Source organism: Glycine max, chromosome 18 (assembly GCF_000004515.6).
Source record: "Glycine max cultivar Williams 82 chromosome 18, Glycine_max_v4.0, whole genome shotgun sequence".
NCBI classification, from domain to species: domain Eukaryota; kingdom Viridiplantae; phylum Streptophyta; class Magnoliopsida; order Fabales; family Fabaceae; genus Glycine; species Glycine max.
This window is the reverse complement of record NC_038254.2, coordinates 12,300,304-12,324,817: the sequence shown is the minus strand read 5'-3', so window position 1 is coordinate 12,324,817 and position 24,514 is coordinate 12,300,304. Positions and strand designations below refer to the sequence as shown.

The following is a 24,514-nucleotide window of genomic DNA, read 5'->3' as shown; positions in this document are numbered from 1 at the left end:
AATAAACTATACCATAGATTTTATTTCTCCTTTATTTGAATTTCGTAGAAGTAGTTATCTTTATCGCAATTTAAATATTTTATCTTCTATTTTGATCTTTCAATCTTTTATCTTCTAAATCAACATTATTGTATTTAAAGTAATATACTTACATGCAATTTTTTACCATCCCTGGTTCCTTAGAGGAAGAATAGAAGGATGATCTTAGATCCCAATTGAAATGAAAAGAAATATGAAACTATTTAATTCCATTCAATTTGGAATTTTTTTCTTCTGTCTTTGATATCTTTCCTAGGATTCGCACTTAAAATCTTTAATGGCGTCTGGTAGAATACCTTTATAAAGTCTGAACTGCAAATTTAACTCTTCTTTTGGGGGCAATACAGTACTTTTGGGATGATTAATTTTTATAGGTAAAACAAAATGCTATTTTTTTTTCTTTCTTAGGCTGCATATTCTTGTTGTGATTCCTGAAAATAACATTCTCAGATGTTGGCCTCTCTATTTTGGGAAGATTCTTGAATCCGAAGTCAAACATGGCAAAGGTGGCCTTCATATCTTTCTATGCAATTCTTCTGTATAACAGTTATAATAAATTTTTTGTTGACATATGATAACTAAACATTTGTAATATTTACTTGAAGACAGAAGCCTGGGGAAGGAAAAGCTTCAAAACTTGCAAAAAGGGTAATATTCATGGAAATCCTCTTGTGCTTTAAATTAGTTAATGTGTTCTTCGCCTCTAGGGTGCATTCATTATTTTGATTTCCTAACAAAACATTGTTTATTAAGGTGATTGCTTGTCTTGATGTGAGAACAAATGATAAGGGGGACCTTGTTGTAACCAAAGGAGACCAGTATGATGTAAGAGAACATACAAAAGAGAATGAGGTATTAGCAATAGTACTCATTTTGTTATTATATTTATGGTTTTTGAGTTTGCTCAAAATTCAACTAGAGTATATGCCAAGACACACTGTACAATATAATCTACTTGTAGGTGTAGTAGATAGTTAAACAAGAATGATCTAGACTTGAGTTTTTTGCCGTCGCCTCATTAATTTTTAGTGTTAAAGAGTAAACCTATACGCATTTATTATCTTATGAAGCTATTTTAATTGTTAGGTAAGAAATCTTGGCAAGCCAGTTGATCTTGCTGGACAGTACTATAAAGATGGAGCTGATGAGGTACGCTTTTGACAATTTTGTTCTTTTTTATGAAACATGTTCTTTCCAACTAAACTTAAAGATTGGGATTGGGTGCAGGTCAGCTTTCTAAATATTACTGGATTTAAAAAAATGAATGGTTGAAATAAAGAGTAAATATTATTCTTAAAATAATTTCATCCCTCCTCGTTAAATATATCTATTTTCTGATACTTTTTTATAAAATAGGAGAAGGATTTTATTGTTAGAAATATATGATTTTCCTGGAAAAAAATCCTGCAAGAATTTTCCAAATATATGATTTTCCTAGAACCATTATTTTCCAAATATATGATCTTCACATGATATTTATTTTTGAAATATTTGTTTCTTAGAACTTATGACTTTGTAGCAATAAGACTTATTTTTATTATTTAAAAGTTCGATTAAAAATTGTAATTTTTTTAATAAAAAACTTTTAAAATTCAGGATTGAATACACCCCCACTTAACAAAATTTATAAGCTTTAGAGAAAAAAGAACTATTATATGATGTAAGTCATGATATTGATAACCCATTTTATAAAAAAAAAATTCGGCCCTAGCTAAGAGATATAACACAAAATAATTGGATACTTGAAGTTATAATTTTATAGTTATTTTATTTTAATTTTGGGACTTCTAAGTCTCCAACACATTTCACTTGTATTTTTACCGAATTTGTTCTACTCTCTACTTTTTTACTCTAGTGTGTTTTCTAATGGATTTTGTACCTTGCATTTGGACTTTTGTTGCAGCTTTTGTATCTGCTATTGTTGTGTCATAAGACAAGGCATATTTTCTAAAGCTTCAAGATGGCAGGTGAAGATCACTTAATTACAAGCAAATAAGTTTATATTGCTAGGAAATCTTTCTATTTTAGTGGATTATCCCCCTTCCCCCTTTGTCAACTTAATAGAAATTTGTTTATGCCTTGTGCTTTTTTTTCCGTAACTTATTATGGACAATTCCCACTTATACAATTAATCACTACTTGCCATGTTCCACACTTATAGCAGTGTTTTATTATTTACTTGTTCTAAGGTGAGTTTGTTACCTACTCAATGTTGTGATTGCTTATAAAGACTTGTGTGTGAATGACAAGAAAGACAAAAAAAGGAGACTAGTTGGGGGTTTGGAGTGTAATGAAAAGAGAGTTAATGGAGTGGTTCTAGAAAAAGCTGCTCAATTAGGTAAGCTAGGCCTGGATTTGGTTAGGTGAGGTATGTAGAAATTGGTAAAGGATTAAGAAGGGAAAGAGAAAAACAAGGATTAAAAATGGTAAGAGATTGGAAGCTTTTATCGTGTAGAGTGTTGGCACCAACAAATGTTAGAATCCTGGTGTCATTTTATTAGACTTCTTTCCTCTTTGTTTTGTTCACTCATCAATAGTGCCTTTGACTGCCATTGCAGTCTTGTGTGTTATGTTTCTGCCTCACTACTCTCTATGTCTCTCTTCATGTTTTGTATATTAGTGTATTTCACGTGTTTCTTTGCATCTCATTTTGATGGTCTAAGATGATCCAGGGAACCAAAAAATGATTCTTTGCAACTTAATATGTTGAAATTTATTATATTATATATGTAACTTTAAAGAATAATATGATAAATATTTTTGGACTGAAATGACTATTCTTTGTTGATTTTAATTAAGAACTAATTAAGATAATATTTTAATAATTTTAAACACTTTTTTTCATAATTTTAGGAGATAATTTAGTCAATTATTCCAACTTGCGTGTGTGAGACTATACTATACTAGTAGTGTATAGGGATTCAGAATTAATTTAATCTTTTTATAAGGTGGCAAATTAAGGCTTAAGTTTTTTTAAAAAAGATGTTTATATTTAGTGTTAAATAGTATTTCGTACAGAATTATATCTAAAACAAATAACATGATCAACTAGGTAGGAGTTGAGAAAAGGTATATAGGAATAATAGAGATTATGTGCAAGGTAGGAGACAAAAGTCTTTTATAATATGATCAATTAAGATTTAAATTATTTTAAAAAAATCATATTTAATTTAGTGCTTAATTGTAACTTGAACATAATTGTCATTAAAAAAAATTGTGAGAAAAAAAAATACTACGTGTATAAGAATTGAGATTATTTGCAAGGGTGAGAGAAAAAGTACATAGTATAAGGATTAGAGACATGCTTAGGATTTGTGCCCATTGAATATGTGTGCATGCTAGTGAAACTAAGTAGCTTAGGATGACAAACAATTGACTAAAGATTTCGTTTTATTTTCTTTCTTTTCAAAGAGTGGAACACCTTTTTTTACGTTTTTTTGACATAAGTAGATACCTAATAAACATCTTTAATTAGTTCATTTTCAGATAATAATTTTTTGTACTTTCAATATTTTTTTTTGTGATGCATTCATATCTAAATAAAAACTTTCATTTTCTCTGTTAGGAATTTGCACACCACTGTAATAAGCAACATCAAATATTTTATGCTAATTAAACATATAAATATAAATATACACAACATTTCAATGTAATTAGCATCTGTAGCTGTATTTTTAGCTTTTCGTAGGTTGCTATGATTAGATTTCTGAAACTGAACCCTCTTTGGATGTTATGGTTAAAGCTGAGCTATTATCGGAGTCCACTGCTTTCCATGTTCAGCCCCTTGATTCAGTTCATATGAATTTTTAAGATAATTATGATTATTAAATACATACTAATAGTTGAAACTGATTAACAATGATTCAGCATATACGGTTATTTGTGGTAAACCTATTTATTGTACTGCTCCATCTAAAATTTGGTACAACATTCAAAGACGGTTAATAACAATTAACCGTCTTTGAAAGGCACAACATTCAAAGACAGTTATTAGCAAATAACCGTCGTTGATTGTAAAGTCTGACACACATTTCAAAGACGGTTATTAGTTAATAACCGTCTTTGAATGCCTATTCTGACACACAGTTCAAAGACAGTTATTAGCAAATAACCGTCTTTGAATGTAAACTCTAACATAGCATACAAAGACGGTTACTAGCTAATAACCATCTTCGAAAGGTTCCTATATTCAAAGACGGTTATTATAATAACCGTTGTAAAAATTAATTTCGTTTTAACAATGTTTTAAACAATGACGGTTAATAACCGTCGTTAAATGCACTTATTAATCGTCGTAAAAAGCCTTTTTTTTAGTAGTGGAAGCAATTAATAGATAGTGTTTTTGGAAGCCAAAAAATGAATTTTTTTGTGTATTTTTTCCCTTTGTTCAGTAAAAATTTATTATTGAAATTGCAAAGGATTAACAGACAAAAACCTATTCGACTTCCTCTTCACGATTCGAATCCAAATTCAGGCAATTTTTAATACATACAATAATTTAAAAAAAAAAATATCTTGCGGCCTCGTATTTTTATTCATCCATGTTCCATGAAGTAAGTAACTGCTGAAATGTTGCTTCTTGCAACTCATATCCACTTTCAATACACCTTTCCTTCTTCATTGAATTTTTCCCCTCTTCCATTCCCCAAATCCAAAACCAGATTCCACATTCGTTGCTCCACTCCCGAGATTCAAACCCGAACTTGTCGATCTCCTTCGCCATTGAACGAATCGCCAAGAAGCTCCATAGCCTCGGCATCGCCATGAAGCGACGCGTGGGGCCCACCTTCGAGCCGAGCTGGAGCATGCCACTGAAACCGGTGCCGGTGCCGATCCCAGGGACCGGCATCGCGGCACTGAGCAAGAGCGAGGTGAGGAGGCAGAAGAAATTGTGGGCAAAGGAGTCAAGGAGGAGGAAAGAATTGGTGCCGACCTTGGTGGAGCTGAGCCTCTCAGACTCAGAGATTCGGCACCTGACCATGCTAGGGTTTACGACAAAGAAAAAGGGAGATACAAGGCAACAATGAGAGAGAGGAAAGTGAAGGGTGAGTGGAAAATGAAGGGTCAACAGCAGTGTACCCGAGAAGATAAATAAGAGAGAGAAAAAAGCATAACAATTCAAAGACGGGTTTTTAAAATAAACGTCCTTGCCGCGATACTATTTTTCTAAAATTTTATTTTAATTTGCAAAACTGCAACAAGGGCGGTGATTTCTTAAAAAATGTTGTTGTATTCATTGGCATGCTGTGAAATACGAAGACGTTTTTCACTCAAACGTAGTCATTTGTTGAACCACTCAAATACGACATCGGGCAGCACCAAAAACGTTGTTGTTAATGTCGGGGTATTTACAAAAATGCCACCGCTACAGATTCAACAACGTTTGCATAGCACCGATGTTATATTGATGTCGTGGAAATGCTTTTTGATAGTAGTGATAGGTACACTAGTGCAACGACTCCCCAAGCATACCGGAGGCAGCCATCCAGGTTATTGAGGTAGAGGAGGTAGGTGACATGGACATGAATTGAGGACTTGTCAACAAATATCATACTATCGACCAAGTGCATATAGGTCTGCCAGCAACGTCAGCCTATCCCTGGCATCTATGGTGGTTGCCGTTATAGCCTCTTCCTTTGAATTAATGCTAAGGTGAGTCATGAGCAAAATCTTCATGACCTCTTTACTGACCAGCTTCATCTCTGATTGTCATTTTTGGATCCATAGATGACCAACACAGTGGTCCTTGTAACATAGGATCAATGACAAATCGACTAGACCTCTTCCAAATGGAGGTCCAATGATCCTATTAGATGGATGTGCCTTTACTTGTGGCTTTGGCTCTGGTTCTAGCTTTGTCGACCAATGTCGTTGGCCGCGTGTTGACACGATCAGCCTTCGATGCCTCTCTTTAGCATCATCCCTTTCATGTGAGGGGCTCGGGCACTCATGAGAGGGATCGCATCCATCCACATATGATGCATGTTTGGTTCGAGCCATCGAAAATTAAAGGAAAAATAATTTAACTATTGATAAAAAAAATAACCAAAAAAACATTAATTATTAAAAATAAAATTAAAAATAATAACCAAAACATAATCATGATTCCATTTTGGTTATGGAATGAACCACAACGGAATCATGATTTCATTTGTGGTGTGCAAAATCAAAAGAAAAAGTAACGGAATCATGATTTCGTTGTAGAGAAACCAAAAACCCCGAATTGTAATTTTGTTGAATATAAAACCCTAAAAAAATAGTAGATTTGAGAGGGTGCGCAAAAAGGGAGAACAAAAGGGTTGAGAAGTAGAAGGAAATGGTTCATTTGGTTAGGTTGAGGAGGAAGAAGGAAGAAGGAGAAGGGAAAGAGGATCTAGTATGAGAAGGAAAAGCAGAAGGAGAAGGGATGGGGATTTGGGATTAAGATGGAGAAGAAGGGGAAGAAGGGGCTAGGAAGGGGAAGAGGGAAGAGTAAGGAATTTTAAAGTTGGAGGTAAAAGGATAATTTCCCAATGATGTAGGGGCCAATAATAATTTGTGTAGGAACCAATAGTATTCTCCTCAATTTAAACATATTAGGACACTTTTTTCTGGATGGTCACTACGTATCACATTACTTGATATGCAAATTGAGGATCACATATGTACCATAACTATTGGCTAGCCCAATTTCAAAGGCTATTGTTAGTGTGTCTCATCTAGAGACTAGATTCAAATCAAATTAGTTGTGAATGGATATATGCTCCCCTCTACTGCAATTTTACATTCTTTCAGGTAATGCATATTTTTACTTTTTTGGAGCAATAATTAGACATCACGTGTATTGTAGTTTTGAATAATCAATTTAAATATTTACTCTCAGAACTTTAACATACAAAATTCAGCTATTCACATTCAAAACTTTCCGCAGCTATAGCTCTTTTCTAGTTTTATAATTAATTAAATACATCCATTATGTTAGTTGCATACTAAAATCCAATGAAACAAAGGAAAACAACCCAATTTCATGGTAAACGATAGAATTAGAGGAATAGTAGAGCCTATTCTTGAGGTAACTCATAGGACCATTCCAGACAAATTAATACAGGCTGCATGGTCACAACTGCAGAAATTTGTGAACTAAAGAAAAGAAAGAGCAATAAAGATCTTTGTAAGGAAAAGATTCTTTTGTTATTATCTTTTCTAGTAAATACCGAACTTATTTTCAATTTTGTTTCATTTTGAATTTTTTTATTTTTTATTTATTTTTAATATAGACTAATTTGATCCAATGGCCCCACATAGTAAGACTAAGCTGAGCCTTAAAAAAATATTGCCTAAAGGTAATGCGGGCTTGATCGGTTTGATTTTTCAGCCCAAAGGAATCCAAGCCAAAGAAACAAAGTCTCTTTCTCTTCATCAATTAGTTGAATCTTTTTTTAAAAAAAAAAAAAGAACAGCAATTAGTTGATTCATTTAGAAATCATTGTAAGTGTTTATTTGAGCTTTGGGCTAAAATTTCTACATGACAACATGATGTATTATTGTATAATTACAAAATATATGATTTAAATCCAAGTGCTTAATATAGTTCCCTTAAGTTATTGAGTTAAATAAGAGGTGTCATGTTATGTGCATTTAGGAGTGGCTCTCAATTGAACCTCTCCATTATACTTTTATTAACCCATCTTCATCACTACTGTGACCATATATTATCACTATGACCGTCATCCACACTACTATAATTACAACAATAGCGATAATGGTTATGGTTGTCATGATGATGGTGGTAGAAACGACAATCATGATGATAAAGGTAGAGAAGTCATGATTGTGATGGTAACGAGTTAATAACACTCTTGAAGAGTAACATGATAATTGAGTTAAATTTATATCAACAAGGATAAGTTCAATGGTTGACATTTGTCATTAGACAAAGATAATCTTTTGTTATTAATGCATTAGTTTATTGATTTTAGAATTAGATTATAATCATCTAGATTAAGCCATGTTTTCTCCACATGAAATCATATCACATTCGTGCTAAATTATTTCTTAGAAAAATATGAAGTCAAACAAGAAAATATAGGCATTAAAATCCCACAAATTCATACATTTTTACCAAATACAAGTAGGGAAAGCGGCTAAGGGATGAAAATCCATAAGAAAATAGATACGAAGTAAACAACTGTTATTTGCTAAACGTTATGTTGCAAAAACACTTTGGAAATTAAGTTGTTCCTAAAACATATTGTTAGCCAATTATTCTGAACTATTAACAAAACACTACTAGAAAATTGTTCTTTTACGAAGCACATTCTAAGACGGTTATGCGGAACCGTCTTAGAATGTCATGTGGTGACAATTTTGTAATTAGGGGAATGAAAATTTTTTTTTACAACGCACATTCTAAGACGGTTATGAGGAATTATCTTAGAATGTCACTCGATGACAATCTTGTAATTAGGGGGAATGAAAACCACGACAGTTTTACGTAAAATTGTCTTGGTTTTAAGTCCCAAATAGTTGGCGCTGAAATCCCTAGCTCGATCATTCCCCCCTGGAACCTACTCTCCCTCTAGCTCACCCACTCTCAAAAGTGCCCTACATCAACCATTCGCTGACATCAACTCCTCACCCACTATCCCTCTTGTTGTCCCTCACTCTACTCATCTACTCACCAGCTATCAAAAGTGTGTCTCCCTCGTGTTGCGCCTCTGTATGTTGTGTGCAGGCATCGCCATATAGGTAAGTACCAACTATTTCAATTAGTGAGTAATGAATTTCATATATCTGTAGGTTATTTTTTTCTTGTTTTCTATGGTGTCCATAAGAGGAATCCCCAGTCAGAACTTTCCTACTGTTTCAATTGGTAACCAATGCCTTTGATGGTAATTTGTCTTTGTCAATTGAATTATTCTGGTAGACATTATTCTATCTAAGAGCACCAAAAGAATTCTGACCAAAAGATTTGTTGTGTGAATTTTTCGGAACACTTGGCTTCATTGGTTGGTTGGATTTAACATCAAAATGCTCTTTCTAGCCTGTCAAACTTCTGCCCCCAGTCAAACTCAAACCTTCCTTTCTTTGAACATTCACTTTTGCTTGGATTGCAAGTGAAATGGACTTCCCCTTATTCTTCAAAGAATAATCTTCTTCCTCGTTTGTATGAGATTTGTCGGATATAGTTGTGTCCACAGTTTGTTCAACCATGTCTCTCAGTTCCTTGAAACTTTGGTTCCAATTTCTTGGCCATGGCCTGCTGAATCTTTTGCTTATGCTTGTTGGGAACAACATGTGTGTCATATAAGATGACATTAGGCTTTATATCAAAGTCTGTAATATATAGGTCCTTCATTGCATCTGATACGTGAGGATCTTGAACAAGGATGTCTTTGATTGATTCAGACATAGGTAGGCCATTCATCATATTCTTCCAGTAGTCTCCCATGTCTTTTCTTGCTTAGCTGAGGTTCACAACGTATTTAAGTTGAAAGAAAATAGAATTAATCAATAACATATATATGATAAAAGAGCCTTCACATAATAAAAGATGAAATGAAGTGCTGCACATATAAAACCTTACCAGAAGAGAAAACAATACGAAAACAACATAGAAAAGACATGGTATGGAGTTCTCATTAGATTTATGAAGGGTAGGATCATCCCTTTTTGTGTCTCTATTTAATTCTATATCATCCTTATCTCATTTATACTAAATAACTTTACAATATTATTTTTACCGAAAAATGAATTTCAAGGAAGAAGAGTTTCAAATACTATTTTGTTTCTAAAGCAAAAAAATGCATTAGAAAAAGGGAAAGAAATCATAAATTTTACCCAAAAAACCCTAAACAACATTGTTTCAGGCTAATATATATGTGTGTGTGTGTGTGCGCGCATATAGCCATACACACATCTAGCTTTATTGCCATCTTTGGTGACATAAACAACCAAAACAAATAAAACATGGGCAGCCTAATAGATAAAAAATGTTTAATCTCATAGCATTCAGCAATCAGGCTTACAATTTTGGGTTTGCTACTAATGGAAACACCTCCATTGTTGGTACTAGATGGAAAACACCGACATTTAGAGCACTTGCATCAGATCGCAAAGTATTTCCTTTTGACAAAAGAACTTCAAAACCCCCAAGCCCAGTAATTCCAGCAAGTGGAGTCATTGGCACACGTGCAGTAATCTCAGTTCCCTTCTACAATAACTTCTCCATCCACGAAATCTGCATTGAAAACACTAAATCACATAAAATTTTCTAATATATTGAGCCCCTTAGAACTTACGAAAATGACTCTCGATGACATAAGATTCATAATGATCTACAAGAATTCACAAGAAATGGTTGTCTTATACCAAGAATTCAAACCAAAAAGTAATCAAGGTGAGAGAAATGGAGAAAGTGAGAGAAAAATGTGTGTTAAAAAGAGAGGAAGAGAGAAAAAAGAAAGACAAAGGAAACTGACTCTGAATTCTAGACTTGAACTGAATATGAAAAAAAAATTCATGATTATACTGATATGGTTTTTGGATTTTATTACGATGATTGGTGATCGGTTGCTTGTAGTGACGTGTAACTAATTCAACAAGTAACCTGTAACTAATGCTGGAAGTTAGTGTCAGTTGTATAACTGAATGAATAGATTGATAATAGTCTGGTGTAAGTGTAATGGAGTGAACAGTAATTAATGCTAATACTATAATACCGCATAACCATAGTCTTAATAGATATAATGTAATGATTGCCTTTTCTTCTATACTTTCTTTAGGTTTCATTTACATCAAATGAAACTATTTCTAGAAAATCTTACAATGAAAATAATAAATTTTAGAAATCAATGTATTCTCTATTAAATGTTGAGAGAAAAGGGTTAGCAAATTTTCAAAGAACTAGTATAAAATTTTGTAAATATAAATTGAGTAATTAAAAGAAAAAAATAATTTTTTTGCATTTTTAGAAAAGCTTCTAGAAAGAGTATATTCTTTCATCAATCATTGACAATAAATGTTGCTATGAATACAAATCCATTCATGAGCCTCTACCGACTTAAGCTTAGGGGAGATGCTCTTTTGAAATCATATCAGAGGCTCTATGTAATCAAGAATTCAAATCATCCCGCCCCCATTAAGGTAGAATGAGATTGTCCATAATTCAAGCTCTAAGAGTCCTTGCATGAGGGGTATGTTAAGCCAAATAGATAATAGAAACATTAATTAGCCTCCAACTAAAGCTAAAGCTCTTAAGATCGAAGGCTGGTCTTCAACACATTATAAACAACTATGTTGATTAATTGAAAATTATTTCAGCATTAATATATATTTATTTATTACAATTTGTCTGCACCCAAGGCCTTGCACAATGCCTTTTATTTGCAATGTGTAGTTGATTCCAATTGTTACGAAAAGGAATTAAGCTAGCTATGCTAAACTACACTAACAAGTATCTCATAATTCTTCTCTACCATTTCCATTCACTTAGTGCTTATTTATACATATAATTGTTTGTCTGCTAGTGAGAATATTTGCCTAACAAAATTGCACTATTGCATAACATTGCGTAACTAATTCTGTTATGACCTACGTGAGGTTGCTGAAATGGCCTATGTGTTGCTAGGTGTGTTGATTGTCCTTGTTGTTACTAACAGTTGTTGACAATCCTATTTGTGGGAGATGGTTGATTTCTTAATGTTATTCTGACTCTTTTCTATCATTTGCATTAGTGTCTACATGTTGTTTAGCAAGGCATGCTCTAAGCTTGCTTCACGAAAGGAAGGATTGATATGATATAGTAATATTCTCATGTAAACATGACCCACAATAAGGTTTTAAACTTCTTGACCATCTTGGGCTTGAGATGGATCTTCCTGTCATTAGTCAATTTTCTATCCATAATATATTTAATTTTTTAGTTATATGATATCAATGTAAGCCTTTGATCTCATTGATTGAAACTCCAAGCTCTGACAAGTCACACTTTACAATGTTGCTTTGTGATGTCTGTGGATGGGGAAGCAAGCAGGGTGATGAAAGGTGTTCAATATGAAGCCTGTGATTATCTCTTTAAGCCTATAAGGATGAAAGAACTAATAAACATATGGTAGCATATCTTAAGAAATACGGGTACATGAGGCCAAAGAATTTGAAGATGTTATCTCAACAAAGAAAAGAAAACATTCACGATGACAAAGAATATTTGGATCCATCATCCACCAAGAAAGGTAGAGAAGTCTGGTCTATAAACCCTCACTAGAAGTTTCTTAAAGTGATCTGTAAATCCATCATCCATCGGTACTTTTTGTAATATCTCATTTTTCGTAAAATAAATTAAAAAGAATTTTTATTTAAAAATAAATTGAATTTTAGAAAAATGATGAGGTTTTTATAATTAAATAAATAAGAAGAAATAACTTTATTAATTAAAATAATAGTTTGAAGAAAAATAAAAAATGATATTTTATTTATTCATTTGATACAAAATCATCGAGAGGAATCTTTTACTCCTTTTGTTTCTAATTATAAAATCCTTTCAATTAATTTATTTTATTTAAGAAAAATAATTACTTTATTTAATCACATTATTTATAACTATTAGTATTATTATTAAAAATTATTTTTTTCCTCAATTTTTTCTCCACTTAATTATTTCTTATTAATGTTCGAAAAGAAAATAATTAAGGACATCAAGAGAAAACAATAATTAAAACATTTAGAAATTAAAAAAATAATATTATAAAATGAACAAACAAATTTTTCAAAAGGTTCTTATAATTAGTTACTAAGTGAGTAACACTTAGCAGCAGATCCCCAATTAAAAAGGTGTATATTAGCAGGAATACTAGCGAGCACAAAAGGAGTAGATATTGCATTGGTTACTGTTATGCTCAAATTGGGGTCCGTTGAAGTTGTTAACAGCGGTATTCAACAGTTAGTTGGTTAGAGATCCTAGCTAATTTATAAAAGAGTGGGAAATATGGCAGGGTATAAATAGGAGGGTAATAATAAGAGTTAGATTAGATTGGGAGTAGAGGTTGGAAGGATATGCATGCAGGAGTCTCAAATTTCCTGAGTTGTGAGAGATACTTATCTGTAATTATTGTTTTGCATCTTCTCTCTTGATTCTGCAATCGTATTAATTCAGATTCAGGGAGAAGAGTGATATTTAATTAGTCTCATTCTTTTATTTTCAAATCTTGTTCCTGTTAAAAATCATGGTTGTTACTTCGCAAATTGTGAAACTTTTCAATGACTTTTTTGCTCCTTAGAGTTTTCGCAAATTCTATCTACAGCTTTTCATGGCTTGAAAATTGTATTTTTCTAATTAAACATTAAACATTGCTACTATATTTATGGTCAGCTTCTAAGCCTTTGTAACTATGTTATGCCGAGCAATACATGAATAAGAATATATATTAAATGTAAACACATGTATCCATGTTTTGGGTTAATGGCCAAAGTTCCAACAAAAAATTAAGTTACCTGAATTGCAAAATAGACACAAGGAGAACAACACAAGGGGCCAACTTCTAACTCCCATATCTAAAGGTTGTCTTGTACTGTCTTGATTTTGATTTTTCTTTCTGGGGGGTTAGGTTAAGCAATGCTTAAGAGGTGCAGATCTGTGAGGTAGAACTTTTTCTTTTAGCCCCCGTCTTTTGATATATGTAATAATAGCTTGGGAGTCATTGCTTTCTTGGATCAAAGAAAGAAGGAAGAATATAAGAAAACTTGGGAAATGTGGCATTGGATATTTGAAATTAACAAGCAAGAGTGAAAAAAGGAGAATGATGGGTAAAAGGCAAAAGAGAGATCTAGTATTAATCTTGACACATGGGAGCTGAAATATATATATACTTTAATTGGATGGTGATATTTGTGGTACAAACTACAATGTCATGCTCTTTTGTGCTTTTTTTTTTTGCCACTGTATATTTGTAGGTGACTGTTTGATAATACAAGGGGACCTATCCTTCCCTCCATTAAAATCCCTCCGTCCCCCTTCACTTCTTTGAACCAACGCACTGTAAATGTGTCATGGTATCACCTTTTTTTATTAGTTTAAGTACAATATTTTCAATCAAACAGTTCTATTACTTGAACCAAGTAGGGTGCTTTTTTGGATTCATGTATGTACAACCTATGATAAAAATGCCGAATTGAATAATGTTTGTTTCAGGCTGCAATGGCTGAGGCAAGATCTCAACAAGCTGCTTCCATGACAGAATTCCTTTGGCTTGGGCCACATATTTCCAATATCAAATGCCAAAACAAGGGTTTCCATCCTGAAAGGTTGGTAGTTTTTGTAGGATTTAAAGTATAAGAGACAAGAGGATGAAAGGGGAACTGATGATTTTATTGAACATAAACAGCAAATATTATACTACAAATTTAAAACATAAATGTAAACAAACTTGAGAGATATCTGCTAAGCTAATTAACTAAACCATGCATAAAATTCTTCTAAGAAATAACATAGGAACATGTCTTTATTTAACTGATTTGACTCCTTCAACCACATGCTGTTGGAGTCAAAAAATCCCAACAGTTTTCTTCCCAAACAAATTAGCAGGTCAGTTAGTTGGAAACAAAATTATCTGTTTATTATTCTTAACAGTAATCTTTCCTGTCTTAACCTCATCTTTGTCCCATCTCTTTTTCTACTCTGCAAAATGACATTTACTACCCTTGCTTCAAGATCTTTTTCAATATTAATTTTGTTTTCCAGCCAGCTCTTTTTCTTATCAACAAAGTTGTTTTAATTTCCTTGAGAAGCATCTTTTATATATTTACAAGATCTCTAGTTTCCTTGACTCCAGAAAAGAAAAATAGAATTGCAGTTTAGGAATTAAGGATCTGAGTTTGATATCATTCTTGTTCTTAGACTTACATATATATTTTTGTGTTAAAACAACAAGGTCGTCTTTGGTCTAATTTCTTTCAGTCGAGTTGAGAGATGCAGTTCACAGTTCACACCCTAGAGGGAGTGAACGGATTTTGCTGTTTTTCATATAAGGGCAAAGAAAGATAGAGGAGCTAGCTGGCTAGCGAGCGAGCTTCAAAACTAAAATGCACTGACACATACAAACAAAAAGATCTGGTTAGAATTAGAATTAGAGTTACTATATATTTTGTTGCAACGTGACTTTGTTTTGTTTTAAATAACTTATTCTGAGTTAATATTACTACATGATGATTAAATTCCGCTACTGTAACGTATTTTCGAACAAATACAATATGAATTATCAGAATATAGTCCCCTATTGTGAATAGATAATATCATATAAATTAGCACCATATGGTGAACATAATCATGCTATTCAGCCTCATCTTTGACTGGCTCCTGTAACTTATTAGAACTTTTAAGACGTATGCATCTTTCTTTGAGACTAAAGTATGATTGTTAAGATGGACAAATTAACACACGCAAACTGCAAACATACATATATACAATAAAAAATTAAAGGTGGGGATCGAAAAAAAAAATCTGGGCGACTTTATGGTTCACAGAAGTTTGATCTATTTAAATATTTAATTAGCTAAATGGGTGATAAGAGAATTATTTTCAAACTAGAAAGATGCGACTTACTGCATATTTTCGTCTAGCTAGAGTAATTGGCATGCATTTGGCACGGTTCTCTTTTTCAGAATGACCTATTTCTTATTTATATTGCTTGGTTTAATTACCATGTAGTAATTAACAAGTTGCTAACAAGTTCTTCCTCTATAAAAATGAGAGCACTTCTTGTACTCTTTCGATAATATTTATTTTTCCTTTTTCTTTATATATGTATTAAATTAAATTGTCTATTTCATATTTTGAAATGTTAATTTTAGCATGCAATTTTTCAAGTTTAAGAAGAAACTTCCCTTAACAGAGTTTAATATAATTAATTGAATGAACGAATAGGCCTAAAAAGATCTGAAATCCTTCCAACCCCCTTACGACTAATGAAGTGAAAGTATGAATAACAATGTGAATACTGAATAATATATGTATTATGCAAATTAATGAACTTCTCTGATTGTTCATTCTTTTTTATTTTATTTTTTGGCCTTTGTGATTACAACATAAGATCAACAATAGAGAGGTACAAAAAGGCCTATTCTGATCACTCAAGCGCGAGCACTACCACAAAAATCAATGCTCAGGTAATCACATACATTTTTATTTTTACTGAACAGAAAAATTAATAGTTGTCTATATATTTCCTAACCAAAGAGAAAGAATTCTGAAACAAGTGATTAGGAAACTAACTTATGAAATAGTTTGAATTGGTTCAGTTTTAATTGTAATAGGAAGAATATTATTAATGATTTTTTTTTCATGCACTGATAATTTTTAATACATAATTTTTTAAAAATTTTCAATATGTTCTTTTTGTTACTATAAGTTCATGTTTTTTTAATTTTAATCTTTCTAAGTTTTTATTCATTTTTAGCTTTTTTAAATTTTTATTCCTGTAAGCTTTTTTTATTTATTTTTAGTCTTATAAGTTTGTGTTTTTTTAATTGTAATTCTTCTTCTAAGTTTGTGTTTTTTTAATTATGGTTTCTATAAGCTTAAAGTGAAAAGGACTAAAAGAGAAAAAAAATCTCTTTTTTTTTAATTGGTAATATTTTAAATAAGAAAAATCTTTTCTTGATTCAAGAACATTTTTTTGGAAATAATTATATTTTTCTTTTTAGGAAAAATACTTGAGTATAAATTATTTTTCTTTTATAATTTGTTATTGGTAGTTTATAAATGATTGTATAATTGCAATCAAATGTCATGATTGGTCTTTCAATTATAGTTGCATAATTGAATTTTGATTTTTATACTTTTTGGGCCTTCCTATCTTATAATCTTTGTTCTTTTGGTAGTTGTTGTAAACCTTGGGATACTTGAGTTTGTTTGAAGGTTTAGCTTCATGGTTACTATATTTGGGGGAGTAGGTGAAAGAGTAATCAAATTTAAACATAAAAAATTATTTTATAATTATTTATGTTTTAACTTATTGATATATGAAAAAACATTAAAAAATGAGGTTTAAATGCATTTTCCCTATATATTCATAAACTTATTATGATTTTCATTTTCTTAGAAACTGTATTTTTCAAAATTATTGTAATATTCATAAAGTTGTATAGAAACTAAATTTCTCATTCCTCTTCAATGTTTGTCCTTCATAAAACTAGCTGAGGGGACTCAACAAGTCACTTATAGAAGGCTTGCAGGGTTTGTTCGGAGCTTGTATCATCACATATGGAACATTTCATGCAATCTTGGTGCACCACTTTGTCAATGTAAGTTGTACCACTTATGTGTTTTATATAGTAATGACTTCCACAATAAGCACATAACAAATATATTTGGTTCTCTTTAGCTTGCTACTATAAGAAAATGTTTTGAAATTCATAGATGATTTTGCAATTTTTGGTGCATGATAAATTTTGTGAATAAATAACCCATCATTATAGAAGTTTGTCTTCAAGTTAGTGACATAGTTCTATTGCATGATTTTATTTTGGTCCAATTAATGTTAGTGACATAGTTCTATTGCACTGAGTTATTAGAAGTTTACAACAATATTAGGTTGAAGAGTAAGAAAGTTTTGTTATGTTTGGCTCACACTCATGAAATGATGCTATGCTAACATCAATACATTCATGATATCAACTTTTTAGCATACAATTTATTTATTCTCTCACTGCATTGAGTGCCTCCCGTGTGCCTCTAGGGTGTAAAAAAAGACTCTGTCTCAGAAAGCATACCTTCTAAGATGGTAGTTTTGACAACCATATTAGAAAACATACATACTAAGATAGTTCTTAAACAATCGTCTTAGAATGTTTGTTTTCTAAGACGATTATTACATCAGAAGTGTCGTAGAAAGTCTGTTAGATCTTGCTTTCTAAGACGGTTTTGATGTAATAACTGTCTTAGAATGTCTACTCTTCTAAGACGATTCTTAAACAACCATCTTAGAATGTTAGTTTTCTAAGACGGTTATTACATCAGAATTATCCTAGAAAGCAGGGTCTAACAAACTTTTTAAGACGGTTTTGATGTAATAATCGTCTTAGAATGTTAATTTTCTAAAATGATTATGATGTAATAACTGTCTTAGGAAGTTCATGTTTTTTACGACGGTGTTTTTTGGAATCGTCGTTAATTGAAATTCACTTTTAACGACGTTAGCTATAATGACGATAAAAAATCATCGCTGAAAAGCTTTATTATAGTAGTGTTAATAAAATATCATTATTGTTAGTATTTGTTAAAAAATCACCAAAAAATAAAACACTTCCATAGTTACGCAAATCAACATGTGAAACAAAACTTGTTGGCTTTAAGTGCCAATGAATGTATTTGCTTGACCGGATTTATTTATAAAAATAAAAATGACTTTCTCAAGTAAATCAGGACTAGTTATCTATTTCTTATTTTCCATGAAGAAGGGTAGTTTAGTAATGGATAGTAAAAAGAGTATATGAGTTTTTACTCATGGAATTCTTGTTATATAGGAATAATTTTTTCTCATTCTTTTTATTGGGATAAAGTATTGATTGAACTTAGAATTATAACTTATCCAAGAATAAAATATGATTATGATTAATTATTTTGTTATTTTGTACTAAATACATGATAAAATTGCCTACTCTTGTATTCCTAGGATAAAAAATTAAAAAACTTAAAATGTCCCCTTAATACATCAAGATGTGCAATCTCACACTGACTAGATATATCTAAATTATAATATCAAGATCATAGTATTATTGTTTAAAATATATAACATAAATGATTTTAGAGGCTAAAAAATAAGGATCTTATTAAAAAATTAAAAGGTCAAAATATTTATTACGTAAATTGTAGAGAACATAAAAAAGATCATGAGTAGGATAATTTTGTCTTCTAATAAAAATATTTTTACTTTAAGTTCCTTAACCAATATTCTTAGGTCAGTAATTATTATTTGTTAAATTATAATATCAAGATGTACAAGTCTCACACGGTGGAGGTAGGGGTGGGAATAGGTCAGGCCGGCCTACATGTGCCTACGACCTAGCCTACATAAAGCCTGACTTGAACTGACCTATTTAATTAAAAGGTTAGGCTCGGACTTTTTTAAAAGTCTATTAAATTAAATAAACCAGGCTTAGGCTTATTAAAAAGTCTTATAAGCCTGATAGGCCAGGGTTATGATGAAGAAGGTTGATGAATTGAAGGTCAGGGAAAAAGGTTTGCAAAGCAAGATCAATGACATGAAGATGAAGGGAAAATTTTTAGGGATTGGATTGGTTTTGTCTTAGGTCAGTGTTTACTTGTTGGTGTTTTTATTATGTAGCAGGGGAATGTGATGTAATGGTGGCAATTTGCTTGTTGGTGTTTTTATTATGTAATGGTTTAGGACCAAAGTAATAGTGGTAAGTTGCTTGTTGGTGTTTTTAGTCTGCAAATTGTAATTACTGAATGGTTATGTTAATGATAGAAGAGTTTATTGGTGTTCAGCTTTGGTATTTATTTGGTGTTCAACTTTGTTTGGTTTTCATTTTTTAGCTGGTGCAATAATTATAATTAGTGAATTGATCTACATTGATCCCATGGTTCAATTCTGTTTTGACAAAAAGAGGATAAATTTTGTTTGCATATTATCATAATTGTTTCTTATTGTAGGGATGTAAAATATCATGAACCTGATATATGCATATAATGGTTCAATTTTGTTTGGACAAAGAGGACAATTTCAAAGGCTTTATACTAGAGTAATGAATATTTATTGGAAGACACCTGGTGTTTACACAGATTCCACAAATTAAATGTTCCATTCATGGCTTGTAAATGTTTAATTCTCCCACACAAAATATGTTTTCACACTAATGATCAATCATTAGCGAATTAATCTTGAAGATCTGGTTAGTGGCGTGTTTGCAATTATTTCCACATTCAAGTAGGTAAGGTTGATTGAAAAAAGACACCAAATTATCATGCAAGTAGTGGACAACCATACAAACACAAGCTATTTTCCACAATCCTACTTGTACAACTTTATTAACAACGACATATCACTATCCCTAAAAGGGTATTTTAGTGCAAGTTGTTGAACCTTGTTTCTCAAAAATCAAAATTTGAGCACGTCTTAGAAATGATTACTTATTAGCTGTAACCATGCTTTATGGTCAATGGGCTAGAAACTACACAAAAAATATGTGCATCTAATTAGACTAGATCACAATATCACCAAAGCAAAAATATGACAATGAACAATAAACAGTAACTTGAACATAATAACAAAACATAATTACATAAGAGTGCATTACATGGCCTCATTAAACAATAGCTTAAACATAGCAAGAAAAGATAATTAGATAAAGAGTGCATTACATAGCCACATTAAACAGTAACTTGAACTAGCAAAAAATAGAGCCACAACATTTAACTTCAACATCCAAAAAACTTTAACAGATAATCCAATTGTGCTTCAATCCTCCATGCTGACTCCATTAATTGATTCTTGATTCTTGTGTTAGATTGGTACTTTCACCTCCTTCAATTCCTACAATTGTGGTCCCATTTGTACATGAAACATTTTTCTGTTTCTTTGTTACAACATTGGAGGGAGAGGCTGATTTTGTCTTCAAATTTTGTTAAAATTGAAAGCAAATATTGTAAAAATGATTAAACTCATTTGACACACTTTAAATATAGGTTGAAAGTAATATTTACATTATTCCCCCCTTTTGGAATGTCCAAGCAATAATTGTCTTGCCTTTACATGTCCTTTTGTAGTGGCCAACTTTCCCACATTTTTTACAAACAACTGATTTTGACTGTCTTGGCAGCTTGAAGTTGGTCTTAGGCTCATCATTACTCTTGTTTCTTGTTTTCTTTGGTCTTCCAAGTGCCCTCCTCATCATTGGTGGAAGCATGACTGGTCTTTGTAAAGGAGGCTACAAGTTTGGTCCATTACATGGAAACACAATAAATGTATATGTTGACAAGAAAATATATTTCCTGTCAAATGCAATCAAAACAGTTTCAATTTAAAACAACTACCACATACAATCCAAAAACAACATAACAATAACAGAAAACAACAACTGTAATAAGAAATGACACTGACTTCAGGTTTGACACCATTGAGCCACTTGCATGCTATTGAATAAGGGCAAGGAATTCTAGTTAACTCCCACTTTTTACAAGAACATGTATGTTCTTTTAGACTAACCAAGAACTTTTCTATGCCATTTGACGCCGCAAACAAAGATAAATCAACATCACCAGACCAATGTGGTTGCCATGCTTCACAAGCTTTCTTGTTTTTTTAATGATCTGTTGAATTTTGGGATAGATGGTACCCTCGTACCTCATCATGATAGTCCTTAACTTGACAATTATGGAACTAATGTAAAATCATATTCCTTCTAACAAACTGATAATTGGCTTGTCTATGTACTCTATAATTGCCTTGTTGAATGCCTCCCACATGTTGTTGACTTGCAAATCACACTTGGTGTTTAGTTTAAAAGCAGATCTTGTCCAAGCACCAGGGTTTAACTTATCCAGATCCTACCATGCATTTGCATCATATGTCTTAATCTGATTCATAGTTATTTCCCAATCAGGGACAATAGTTTCTCGATCTGCCATCCACACCAATTCTTTCATATGTGCTCCAGGGTACTTCTTTCTCCAATTACCATAAATGTTTCCCATACAGCTCATGTTCTACATTATGTCCAAGCTCCTTGATTACCTCAACCAACCCCTACAAATAACAGTGAATAAATTAAATAGTAGTAGAAATGCAAAGATACAAGACTCTTGTAGGTTAAAATAATAGTATCAAATTTAATTTTACCTTTCGTTGGTAAGAAATGAATGCCCAACATCCTTCTTGAATACCATTTAAATAAGCTAGCAAAAGATCACAAACCACTTCCAAGAAGAATAATTTTCAGATTCCAAAACAGCATAAGCAATAAGAAGCATTTGATTGTTTCCATCTTTACCTACTGCAAACAACAATTGGCCACCAAATTCTCCTTTCATAAAGCTACCATCCAATCCTATCAAATGCCTGCAAGTGGTTGCAAATGCAGCCTTACAAACCTCAATACATACATAAATACGTTCAAACACAAGACCATGAGGAGTTAAGTCACATTTTAATTTGACTGTGTTGTTTTTGTTTTTGTCTAGTATCTTAGCAGCATAACTTCTCAGGTGCTTATACTGATCTCTAGTTGCACCTTCAATTTCTTCCATTGCCTTTTGCTTTATATGCTTGATCCACAATCAACCTAATTCCCCATTTTTATTCACCATAAGCAATTAAGGTTTTTAGCTTCATATCAGGAAATGTGAATGCGGTTCAATTCCATCCAGAGAAGAGTGGAGGCAAGTTTTATATTTCTTCCTTTCCAATCTTTAGTACTCTCTCATATAAAGGACCCTAAACATGAAGGCTGTGATAACTGCTAAATAATTGTATTTTGATAGTAGAAAATTAGTCAAATATTGGCCAGAAATTAATTATTTAGCAGTTATTTGTGATTAAAAGTTAGAAAATTAATTAAATTGAATTTTTGGGTGCAGATATAAAAATTGGAGGTGTAACAAGCAAAAAGGGCAGAAAAATTGAATAAAAGAAGAAAATTTGAAGAAGGCCCAACCCAATAGGCGCGTTCAGCGCGCGTCACGGGCTAAGCGGGCTAGGAAGTACACGCGCTATGCGCGGGGTGTCGCGCTAAGCGCGCCTACGAAGGTCCAAAGTCTACTTCAGCAGCTATAAATAGAGAGTCTGTCCAAAGGACAAGGGGACCACCACAGAACCCCTTCTTTTAGGGGTTTCATTTACTCCCTTTCTTTCACCCCCTTCTCATTGTAAAGCCCTCATGACCATGAGTGGCTAATCCCCTAGCTAGGGCCTGGCAGGCCTAAAAAGCCAATGATGTATGGAGCATTTTAAGAGTTATCAATAAAAAGAGGAATTCCCTCCAGGTTCTTTCATTTATTTACCGTTCTTTTTTTTAGCATCCTGTATCTCAGAACTTACTTTCTGTTAGGGTTTAGTCCACTCGGGAGAGGGTAAAGCCTAATTAGGGGTAAGGAATGAATACTTGAATCTGTTTTAAGGGTTAGTCCACTCAGGAGAGGGTAACGCTTAAGAGAACACTAAAAAGGAGGAAATTATCGGGTTATCTTTTAGAGGGTTTTTCCTTCCAGTTTCTTTTATCTGCTTTTCTTTCTTGCTTATTCTGCATCTCGGACTTTGTTTTCTGTTAGTCTTTAGGCCACTCGGGAGAGGGTAAAGCCTAATTAGGGATAAGGAATGAATGCGTGAATCGGTTTTAAGGGTTAGGCCACTCGGGAGAGGATAACGCTTAATAGAACAATAAAAGAAAAAAATTATTGGGTTAGCATGACTTAATGCCCCAATGTCCATGCTTTAGCAAACATCTAGAATGTAATTCTAATGCATCTTAGTTATTGAGTCTTCGCAAAGGGCATTTGGAAGATAGGTAATTAAGGTAGGCTTGTCATCGTGAGGCATCAGGGGCAAGTAGATGGATAGATGTGGGGCAGAATTAGTTCACTGGTATTGGTAACAGACAAATCCTGAATCCATATATCTAGACTGATTAGACTTGTTAGGTTTTAGCAATTTTATTATATAGATTTTATTTCTCCTTTATTTGAATTTCGTAGAAGTAGTTATCTTTATCGCAATTTAAATATTTTATCTTCTATTTTGATCTTTCAATCTTTTATCTTCTAACTTTATCTTTAAATATCTTATCTTTTCTTTTCTCTTCTAATTTTATCTTTAAATATCTAATCTTTTTTTACCTTATCTTCTATCTTTCTTTATCTTTTATTTTAAATTCTTATCTCTTGCTTTTAAATTGGGGTTTGCATTAATCTAAGTACAAACAAAGTCTCTGTGGATTCGACACTCGGACTTCCGAGAACTTTACTACTTGTGACGATTTGGTACACTTGCCAACGAGTCAACAGATTGCAATCTTTGTTGAAGTTTCTATTCTTCATTAGCTTGTAATTCGACTCTGGTCATGCAAAAGAAATAAATTTTCTAAATCAACATTATTGTATTTAAGGTAATATACTTACATGCAATTTTTTACCATCCCTGGTTCCTTAGAGGAAGAATAGAAGGATGATCTTAGATCCCAATTGAAATGAAAAGAAATATGAAACTATTTAATTCCATTCAATTTGGAATTTTTTTCTTCTGTCTTTGATATCTTTCCTAGGATTCGCACTTAAAATCTTTAATGGCGTCTGGTAGAATACCTTTATAAAGTCTGAACTGCAAATTTAACTCTTCTTTTGGGGGCAATACAGTACTTTTGGGATGATTAATTTTTATAGGTAAAACAAAATGCTATTTTTTTTTCTTTCTTAGGCTGCATATTCTTGTTGTGATTCCTGAAAATAACATTCTCAGATGTTGGCCTCTCTATTTTGGGAAGATTCTTG

The 24,514-nt window shown here is 32.3% G+C and overlaps 1 protein-coding gene across 1 annotated transcript in view; it reads left to right on the top strand.

The window, feature by feature from the left end:
- The window catches only part of LOC106796879 (imidazole glycerol phosphate synthase hisHF, chloroplastic-like), a 14,751-nt gene extending 13,440 nt beyond the window's left edge, over positions 1-1,311 (top strand). Inside the window, exons 2-6 of the mRNA XM_014770522.2 lie at positions 490-545; positions 649-687; positions 793-891; positions 1,126-1,188; positions 1,267-1,311. Coding sequence (XP_014626008.1) covers positions 537-545; positions 649-687; positions 793-891; positions 1,126-1,188; positions 1,267-1,311 — 255 coding nt within the window. The 5' untranslated portion in view covers positions 490-536. The remainder of the gene's footprint in view (positions 1-489; positions 546-648; positions 688-792; positions 892-1,125; positions 1,189-1,266) is intronic.
- Positions 1,312-24,514: the final 23,203 nt, after the last annotated feature.